Source organism: Otolemur garnettii, unplaced genomic scaffold (genome assembly GCF_000181295.1).
Source record: "Otolemur garnettii isolate 467f Iridium unplaced genomic scaffold, OtoGar3 scaffold00009, whole genome shotgun sequence".
NCBI lineage: Eukaryota > Metazoa > Chordata > Mammalia > Primates > Galagidae > Otolemur > Otolemur garnettii.
The window spans coordinates 2,850,206-2,860,344 of NW_003852404.1; the positions used below are offsets into that span (position 1 = coordinate 2,850,206).

The following is a 10,139-nucleotide window of genomic DNA, read 5'->3' on the forward strand; positions in this document are numbered from 1 at the left end:
GTGCACTTGTGTGTGCATATGTGGTTCCACTATAATTATGTCACATGTATAGATTTTTGTAACCATCACCACCTGTGTCATCAAGTGTAGCTATCATCTTGTGTTATTTTTCTTAAAGAGGACCCTCAACATTTTATGACCATCAGAGTCCCACAAAGCCCATATCGATTGGTTCCTGAGACAGCATTAGCACGTGGGAACTGCTGGATGGGGCAGAATAGAGGCTGTCCATGAAGGGGGCTGCTCTCTCTCTCCAGCTCACCCCAGCCCCACCTAGCTCACTTCAACTGTGACAACTGGCCTGTTCAATTTCCCTCATTTACCAGGGTCAGAGATTTGCCCCTGGCCATGCAGCCAGCACAGCCAGCATGAGCTGGAGGCAGGACTCAAATACGGGTCTGGCCCAATCCCAGTCAGAGCATCTGATTCTGCTTTAACCCTGGTGATCTGAAGCCCTGTAAGATCCTTTCCCCCTTGTCTCAACCACACCCACCTTTTCCAGTTTTCTCTTCCTGGAAGCCCTCCTTGACCAACCGCAAGCCCTAGTGTTTCCCTTCCTCATCTAATTCTAAAGGGTTGTATCTGTGCAGAACCATGTATGACAGATCCTCATGGCTTGTGGCCTGGTAGATCCCAGAGTTAGAAATGTGGGGTGGGGACCCAGCAGACCTGGGTTTCAGGCCGTGTGACTGGGGCAGGTGGTCTCTGCTCCCTGAGCCTGTGTTGGCTCAGCTGAAATAAGGGTGTACTAGAACAGATCCCAGGGAGCTGCTGAAAGAGAGGAATGGGGGGATGTGTGCGAAGGGCTGAGCACAGTGCCAGGCACCCACACAAAGTGTGTTTGGGAACGTTAGGTCCAGGAGGTGGCTGTCAGTGACACGAGCAAAGCAGTGCCTCATCCTTCGTGACCTCTTCAGCCGCAGAGAGGGGGGGCCTGAGAGGAGCAGAGGGCATGGCACAGAGAGAGGGTGGGCTTCAGAGCTCTGTGCCTTTGTGGGAGTCGTTCAAGCCCTCTGAACCGAGCTTTGATATTTGCAAGATGGGAGGCAGTCACATCTTCAAAGGATTGTGGCCTCGGTTTTCTCATTTGTAAAACTAAAACTGCCTGGTACTTGGAAAGTCACTAATTAGTGGCCAGTGGCTACCTGGGCAGTGAGATGGCCAGAGGCAGCGGCAAAGTACAGGGTCCCTAAAATGGCAGACCTGGGAACCTGATTTGGCTCATGCAGAACTGGAGAATTCCTTCTAGAATGTCGGTAAAATCCCTTTCTATTGCCAGGAGGGAAGATGATGGTGGCGAAACTCCTAAGGAGTTCTTCCTTCCACCTGCCTCTGCCACCCCCATCACCTCTGCCCTGTCCCACCCCAGGCTCACGCGGCTGGCTTTGGACACACTCACAGACAAGGTACCCATGCCCTTGGGCTCCACCTCCAGCCCCAGCACCAGCTGACCATTTCTGTCCTCAGCCCTCCTTTCTCACGTGAGGGCTTGCCGTGGGTTTCTGATGGAAGATTCCATGGCTATAATCCTGTCTTCCCAAACTCCCTTGCCCACTACCCAGGATCCTGGGCAGGGAGGTGAGTACAGGCTTCTGATCAAATCAACAGCAATGGGCCACACCTGTACAGTACCTGCCATGCGCTCAGAACAGGTTCACATGTGAACCCAATGCTCACAGCACCCCTGTAAAGGAGATACTGCCATCTCCCCATTCCACAGATGAGGACACTGAGGCCCTGCAAGGTTAAATAACTCATTTGTCCCATGCTCATGCATTGGCTGCATTCACTGCATGGGCCCACATTCCCCAGGCACCCATAGAGGGCCAGGGATGGTGTGTAATGAAGTTGTGGCCAAGCCCTTGAGAGTTTGCCAAAGGGCTTCACTGCCAGGGCAGGTGCTCTTATTTCCCCCTATTATCGGATGAAGAAATGAGGAGCCCAGAAGCACATGGGTCCAAGGTCACCTTAGGGAGGGGCCAGAGGTCACCTGGGGGAGGCCTGAGTCCTGAACTCTGCAGAGGGGTGAGCAAGTCCACAGCAGTGGGACTCAGACTCTGCCCTGGGGGCAGGCAAGGCAGTGGGGGATGCACTTCTTGCTGTCAAGTTGCTGTCCCCCCACCCCCAGGTCAGCCCCAGGCCCCAGCCCCTAGCCAGGCCAATAGACTCACCTGGTTCCCCCTTGGGCCCTGGCAGTCCGTCGTGCCCGTCCTTCCCGGGGGCCCCGGGCAGGCCCGGCATTCCTGGGATCCCATAGCAGCCTGTGCTGGCCTGGCCCCCAAGGGGCAGCACCAGCAGGAGCAGCAGCAGGTTTAGCTGGAGGTGGGGCCGGCAGTTGGGCACCATGTCCGTCCTGGGGAAGGAGCTAGGTGGGGAGAGAGCCGAGCTGGCCCCCCAGCCCCTCACTCGCCAATGTGTCCTCCTCAGCCCTCAGGAGCCCAGCTCCCTGTCCTTCCCGGGCCCAGCAGGCAGTGGGGATGCTCCTTCCCCTCATAAATGGAGCTGTCCCTGATGCTGTTTCAGGAAGGTGGCAAGAGAAAATCTGCCATCTGCCCTTACATGGGCAGGGGTCCAGGCCTCACTGGGGGTGGGCAATGCCCTTACCTGGGCAGGGGTCTGGGCGTCACTGGGGGTGGGCGGCTCTGGTCTGGTCACAGAGAGGTCCTCAGATCTGCCTCCCCTCTCCCAGGCAGGAGGACACCGTGTCAGAGTGGACAGAGCAGGGATGGCCCAGGGCAGGGCTGGGCCCCCTCCCCTCCCCTCTTCCTCCCCTGTTCCCACATCCTCTTTCCCACAATTTTCCTGACTTGACACTTTCTTTTGAGTGCTGAGCCGGGCTGACCACAGTGACACCCCTCACACCCACAGCCCCCCTTTCTGTCATAAGTGTCTGAAAGGAGGAAATGTCCACTGACCACTCCAGCAGCTGGTTAAGGGTGTGTGTGTGTGTGTGTGTGTGTGTGAACACAGCTCCCAGAACACAGATGTCCCCCAGAATCAGTTCTAGCCTGTCAAATGCCCAGTGTTGGCATTTGCTGTTCCTGAGACTCAGTTTCACACATTGTCCCAGGGAGGGAGTTATTATCCCCCTTGATAGATGAGGAGACTGAGGCTGTGAGCAGGGAGGTGTAAGTCCCTGCTCACCCTGAGTAGTCTCTTAGGATCCAAAGCTTTGCTCTGATGTTTCTACTCAGCTGTGCCCAGAAACAAGCCTCATGCACATTTGTCAAATGGCAGGTCTTGTTCTAGAAACTTCCATATGCCCTATCCCAGTGGCCGTACTTGGAGGTGAACCCCCAGGATGGCTGGCTTTGAGGGCAGGCAGCTGCTGTGATATATAGGGTTCCCTGGTCACAGAGTCAGGCCTGGCTTTTTTCCCCTCATCCTGAGGTCTTCAGTACACTGGCCCTGGGGACTCGATTTCCCCTTCCATACTTTGGGGGGCCTGGCTTCAAGCATTGGTGCCACTTCCTTTGCCAGTAGTCCCACTTTCCCTGCCATCGCCCCTTTCTCACCTGCGTCCCAACACGCCCTGTTGCTGGGCTTGGAGCCTGCGTAGCTGGTGAGAGCTGCCCAGCAGGACCAGGCTGCAGAGCTGAGGGAAGCCCTTTCTTCTCCCCTCTTCTCATATGAGACTCTAGGCACCAAGGGGCTGCCCGGCAGTAGAGAATCTCACCCTTGAACCCACACCTACCACCTGTGGGAACTCCCTAAGCATTGGTTCCTCCTCTGTAGAATGGGGGCTTCCGACTCCTCGCAGGATGGTGGGTGGGATTCTGTACATATCACAGTTACAGTGCCTACCCCTGTGCCAGGCATGAGCAGCTCAGACCTTTGCCCTGCTTTGCTGAGGGACCCTCAGGGCTTTGGTCTGCCCATCTGTGCCTCCACCCTGGGGCATGGGGCTGCAGAGTGTAAGACGAGGTCAAGGTCATGAGCACACTTGGCCCTATGAGTCCCAGGCAGTCAGACTGCTGAAAAGACCAGTATAGAGGACCAGGGCGACCCAACCTAGTGCTACATCCTCGTCGTCTGTCCTCCCTCTTTGACTGGCCTGCGCCTGGCCTGTCTTGTCCACCAGGTGGCAGCGTCAGCCCATGCTCAGCTCTCCCCTGCCCCTCCCACCTGCCTCAGCTCCTGGGGACCAGAGCTTTGCCTTCGTGAGGGATGTTGTGAGGCCACTGGTGGTGTGGGTAGGACCTGGGTGAGGAGGCGGCCAGGCACTCCCTGCATTCACCATGTCTTTGGCCTGGTCTCTCCTGCCCCCATGGAGCCTCCCTCCCTGACATTTTCTGAGTCCCATTGCAATGAAAGAAGAAACCCTTTAGGGTCAGGCAGAGCTGGTTGAGATCTACATCCTATCCTTTTTTGGCTGTGTGACCATGGGTTGATGCCTCTTTTTTCTGAGCACCAGTATCCTCATCTATTCTTCTGGGATTAAAAGCACTGATGATTATGGTACCAGCACATAGTAGATGACCAAAAATCGGACCCTTTCCCCAGCTAGTGTGTGTGTGTGTGTGTGTGTGTGTGTGTGTGTGTATAGCACACAAATAAATCTGGCTTCCTTTGGGAAAACTCACAGAGTATTGGACATTTTCAGGACTGAGCTATTTTTCTCACATACAAAGGTCATGGTGGAGTTTGTTGCCTCCAAGCAGCTCCCAGATAGGTTGAGTCTGACCCTGGGATTGCACCGTGAGCATTCTTCTGGGCCCCCAGCCCAGGTGGGAGCCCTAACAGACAGCCCTAGCCTCCAGCGTGCCAGGGAAGAAGCTGAGGGCTGGACTCAGAAAACAGCTTCAAGGAAGACTGCTGGGGGCCGTGGGGTCAGGTGCTTTCCCTCTCCAATCCCTGGTCCTGCCTGCCTAGTACAGGCTGGGAAAGCACCGTGTGATTCGTCATGTGCAGCAGGAGAGGCTGGGTGGGGGGTGGGCAAGGGTGGTGGTCAATACAGGGGCCCAGGGCTCAGTAAGATTTAGGTTCAAGTCCCAGATCCTGCCTTTTCCATACTGACCTGGGATTTAACACTCCCGTCACTGCCCCCTCAGTGTCATCCTCTATAAAGTTGGGTCCTAATACCAACCTCAGAGCTTAATAATAAAGATTAAAAGAAATATAAGAATAGCGACAACTTCCAAAGCTCTGATGAACCAGAAACTGCTCTGTAATTTTTGCATATTAAGTCACTGAATCCTCTCAACCATCCTTTGAGGTGGACGCTACCACTGCGTATCAGCCCCACTTTACAGATAAGGAAATAGAACTTGGTAAGGTGCACACAATTAGACAACAAATAAGTGGCAGGGTGTGGTGGCTCATGCCTGTAATACCAGCACTAAGGGAGGCCGAGGTGGGTGGATTTCCCGAGCTCACGAGTTCAAGACCAGCCTGAGAAAGAATAAGAGAGGAAAAAAAATAAAGGGGCGTTGTGGCAGGTGCCTGTAGTCCCAGCTACCTGGGAGGCTGAGGCAAGAGAATTGCTTACGCCCAAGAGTCTGAGGTTGCTGTGAGCTGTGACTCCACGGCCTTCTACCAAGGGTGACAAAGTAAAACTCTGTCTCAAAAAAAAACCCCAGAAAACTAATAAGGTGGTGGTGTCAGAATTTGAACCCGGGAAGATGAGGCTGCTAAAACCAGGTAAGCACATCATGTGAAATACCATAAGCCAGCTTCCTAAGCACTCGGTAATCATTACCATTGTTATGCTACCCTCACAGTGCTCAGAATAGCAACTAAACCTCAGTTCAGCAGACTCAGATGTTTATTACAGGAAGAGTTCTAAAAAACCATCTTACAGCAAGCGGCAGGGCATCAAGTCCTACCAGGCTCTCAGAGCCCGCTCTCTCCCTTCTGACAGCTAAAGGAACCACACCCTCATTTTTTTACAGAGTGGTGCACAGAAGCCAGAGAGGTGGAGTGAGCGGGCCAGGGTCACACAGCAGGAAGTGGATAAGGTCAGGGTTGGGGAGGGGGGTCCTGCCCTGGTTCAGACAGATGGGAAGATGAGGAAGCCGCTGAAGATGCTGTCAACCTCGGAGCCCTGGTAAATGCGGCCCTTGTTGGGGTCTTTTTCGATCCAGACCTGGTCATTTTGTTGCAGGTGGAGCACCGTGCTCCCAGACACCACCTGGAAGAGCCCCCTGCTGTTGGTGTCACAGAAGCCCAGGGAACGCCGGATCTGGCCTTTCAAGGAGGACACAATGGACAAGCAGATGTCCCACTTGGACACCACCTGGAAGGTGAAGTAATAGTAGCCAGGCACAGCACAGACGAACCGGCCTGAGTTGTTCTGGTATCGGCCTTCCTGGTTAGTGATGACCGTATCGAAGATGACCACGTTGCCACCTGTTGGCGGACTCCGCCTGATGGCTGAGAAGGCCGGCCGTGGCTGGTCCCTGATGTTTCCTGGGTTGCCTTTGATGCCCTTCAATCCTGGAAGGCCACGGTCCCCCAAGGGGCCACTGGGCCCTGGGTAGCCCACCTTGCCAGGGGCTCCAGGGGACCCAGATTCCCCTTGGTCTCCTTTAAGGCCTCGGATGCCTGTCCGGATGCCAGGGGCTCCTGTGGGAAGAAATACCAGATCAAGAGTGAGAGTCCAGGGTTCACCAGTCTGTAGGGAGAGGGCTGGAACCCCTGAGCCTTCAAGACATTGATTCTGACTGGCTGTGTGACCTTGCGGAAGTGTCTCAGCCTCTCTGAGCCTCCCGTTATTCTGTAAAATAGAGAGAAGTAAAAACAGGTACTCAGGTAAGCATCAAATTCTGGGAAATGCAGGACCTTCTGGCTATTTTGCTGTGCTCCTGCCCGTGGCTGTGCACTCCACATTCATCCAGACCACTACCCCGATTTCTACTGCCCCGATTTCTTCATGTTTGGGGAATCACATGTGGGATGCCCAGATGTAAATTATACAAATGTCTCTGCAATCCTTCTGGTCTACTATGGACTGGGAGGCTCAGGGCAGTGGCATGAAACTTTCCTTTCCCACTCTGATCATGACCTCCTCCCTTCTCCCTTTTCCATCACCCCCAGCTTTTTTTTTTTTTTTTTTTTAGAACATGAGGATTCCTGGAGCCTGAATGAGCTAGGGAGAGGGAAGCAGGGACAGAGTTGGGGGTGCTGAAAGGAAGCAAAAGATAGTTACAGTTAATTGTCCCTTTCTGTGTGCCAGGCAGGGTTATTTCCTCATTTTATAAATGGAAAAACTTAGCTCAGAGAGGGTCTGTAACTTATTTGAGGTCACACAGCAAGGCAGAGATTCTTGAATCTAAAATCTGGAGCTTTAATAATCTGGTAACTGAACAATGACCAAGGACAGGGCATTGCTTCCAGAACTTTCACATTCATTACTCGAAGCAGAAGCAACACATTCTCCAGAGGAGGAAGGTGAGGACAGAAAGAAGGGAGTAAGGGGACAAAGGCAGTAAGGGGAATGTGGAGAGTCCTGGGGGCCTGGGGACACAGCATGGGGAGAAGGCTAGGCCCCCCTCAGCCCCTGGGGGCAATTGCAAACTGGAAAATCTTCATGGAGGGGCAGATGGACTCCTGCTTGTCACTGCCACCCCCAAACCTTGACCCTGAAGGCCAGCCCAGGCCAAGGCCTGAGGGGCTGGATCCAGAGAGAGAGTGCTTACCTGGCTCCCCTTGCTCCCCCTTGAGGCCTGGCCGCCCTGGTCGGCCAGGTCTTCCTGCAGCCCCGGCCTTCCCATCTGGGGCTCGGCACACATTCTCCGTCACCGCAGAGGCCAGGGACATGGCCAGCACACAGACTGCCAGCCATCTCCAGGGGCCCACCATGATGGCACTGTGGGGACATGAAGGGAAGGGCCTGGGCAGGCTGGACATACCCATGCATCCCCTACTCAGACCCTGGAATCCCAGGCACACTTGATATATACACACCTCTTCCCAGTGCCCACACCCAGAGGGCCCTCAATGTCCACTCCCAGGCCAGCTCCAGGAACTCCACACAAATACACATGTGCCACCGAGCACATCCATGTCATCACACACTCAACACACAAACACAACCTCTCATCTGAGCACATACAGAACACAGTAGACAAACTAAAAAATCCACTCCACGCTCCTAGTCATACAACTGATACCCAAATAGACCCTGTCCCTCACTCAGCCGGACACACATATTCATGCACTCCCACACATGATCGATTTCATTGAACAAATATTTATTGAGTGCCTGCTCCTTATTTAATTAGTGCTCTCTCACCCAGATGGCAGAGCTGTGCGTGCACACAGGAATTCACAAACACCCGGCACAACACCTGCTCACTTCTCTGCGGGCTTGGCTCTTCTCAGCTTCTGCCAAAGGATGGGCAACTGGCTGTGCCCCTGGGCCCCTCTGCTGGGCCCACTGCTGGCTCTGGCACCCCCAGCCTTTCCCCAGCTGGTTGGGTTTTGGGGGCCAGGACCCAGGAATCCTGGCTGGAACTGAAGACCCACCAGGTGGTAGATCTGACTCACCACCTCCCATGCTCCCCAAGTTCTGGCCCACAGAGTTAAGGTCCCTCCACTCATCTGTTCAGGATCCTGAATCAGTGTCCCCCATCCCTGCCCTGGCACAGACTGGTGCCTCCCTCCCTCCCTGCCTCTATTGTTGGGCCCCCTAGGCTAGCTCCCCTGGACCCTTGAATTTCACAGTCCCATCCCTCTTGTGCTCTGGCCTTACCTGCCTCCGGCTGTCAACACCAACTGGACAGTCCTACCCTCCTCCCCAGGGCCCCCTGTGGGACACCCAGCAGGAGTGGCTCCAGGCTGTGGCCAAGTTTCACATCCCTTCCCACTTCCCTTTCTCCTTCTCCAGACCTTCCCCCTGAACTTCCCCAGGGGCCAGAAGTTTGCCAGGAACACTTTGAGCAGACCTCAGCAAGACTGAGATGTGGGTGTCCTACCCCAGCAACAGGGGGGGTGGGCCGGCAAAGCTGATGTCTGAGAGGATGGGGGCGGTGGAGAGGGTGCTGGGCGAGGCTCCGAGAACCAGAGACACACAGAACATCAGAGCAGAAGGAATCTTTTTAAAAATCAGTCCCTTGTAGGACTTTTTCATGATTATGAAAGGAACACGTGTTCATTGCCAGAAGCCCGGAAAATACAAAGAAGAAAGAACAATGCCCTGTTGAGAAAGACGCCCAGCAATCTGTTTCTCCACTTGCCACTTCCTAGCTGCATGTGCCTGGGAAATAACCTGACCTCTGGGGCCCTCAGTTTTCTTATCTGTAAATTGGGAACAACTGGTTCTACCTCATCAGATTATTATAACATTTTAATGACATACACATACAAAACACTCAGCATATGGCGAGTGTTTAATCATCAGCTTTTATCAACATTTAAAAACAGCAACACAAGCCTGGGAATTCTGCTGTCTAGAGATAATTGCTGTTAACATTTGCATGGATCCGTCTAGTCTTACACGTCCTCACTGATGGGGTGCTCATTACCCGCTGGCAGGGCCCCCTTCATCGCCATGAACTTGGACCCTGAGAATGGTTTTCTTTAGATTAAGTATCTCTGGCGTTCCCAGATTGGAGATCAATGTGTTCAGGACTCCACTGACCACATCTCTCTACTTCTTCTCATAAACGTATTTTTATTCTCTGAGAATTTTGTCAAAGAGAGAAGGAGAAGACGAGGAAAAGGAGAGAGGCTGGTGGCCATGGGAGGATGTTCTAATGCCAGTTTGGGGGACTCCTTTTTCATTTGCAATCTTGTGTAACTGACATATATCGAACAGATACAAATGTGGATGCTTGGGATGGGGTCCCAGCACTCCACCTGTCAGTTCCTCCCTCACTCCCCAGATTCAGAAAGTTAATAAGGCTAGAATCCCCCTGGCTCAGCCCATACCTAACTCACTGTGTGACCTTGGCTAAGTTATCAAACCTCTCTGAGCCTCACTTTCTCCATCCACCCAGATGAGGGAGTGGGTAGGCGGTGGGAAGATTGACCCTAACGGTCTCTCTTGTCTTTTCCAGCATCTGTCTTCTTGGACAGCATCAGATCGGTCTTGTTCCCCTTCGAACTCTTCTTTCTAAGAAGAGTTAGAAATATGACATGTCAGAGCTGGAAGCGCCAGCCCCACCTCCCCTATTTCACTCCTGAAAAAAAGAAAGAAC

General features: G+C 53.6%; 1 protein-coding gene across 1 annotated transcript in view; it reads right to left on the minus strand.

Moving 5' to 3' along the window:
• The window catches only part of LOC100949517, a 20,680-nt gene extending 12,873 nt beyond the window's left edge, over nt 1–7,807 (minus strand). Inside the window, exons 1-3 of the mRNA XM_023509764.1 lie at nt 7,638–7,807; nt 5,991–6,564; nt 2,172–2,353 (exon numbers count right to left, since the gene is read on the minus strand). Coding sequence (XP_023365532.1) covers nt 2,172–2,353; nt 5,991–6,564; nt 7,638–7,800 — 919 coding nt within the window. The 5' untranslated portion in view covers nt 7,801–7,807. The remainder of the gene's footprint in view (nt 1–2,171; nt 2,354–5,990; nt 6,565–7,637) is intronic.
• Between the last annotated feature and the right edge of the window lie 2,332 nt (nt 7,808–10,139).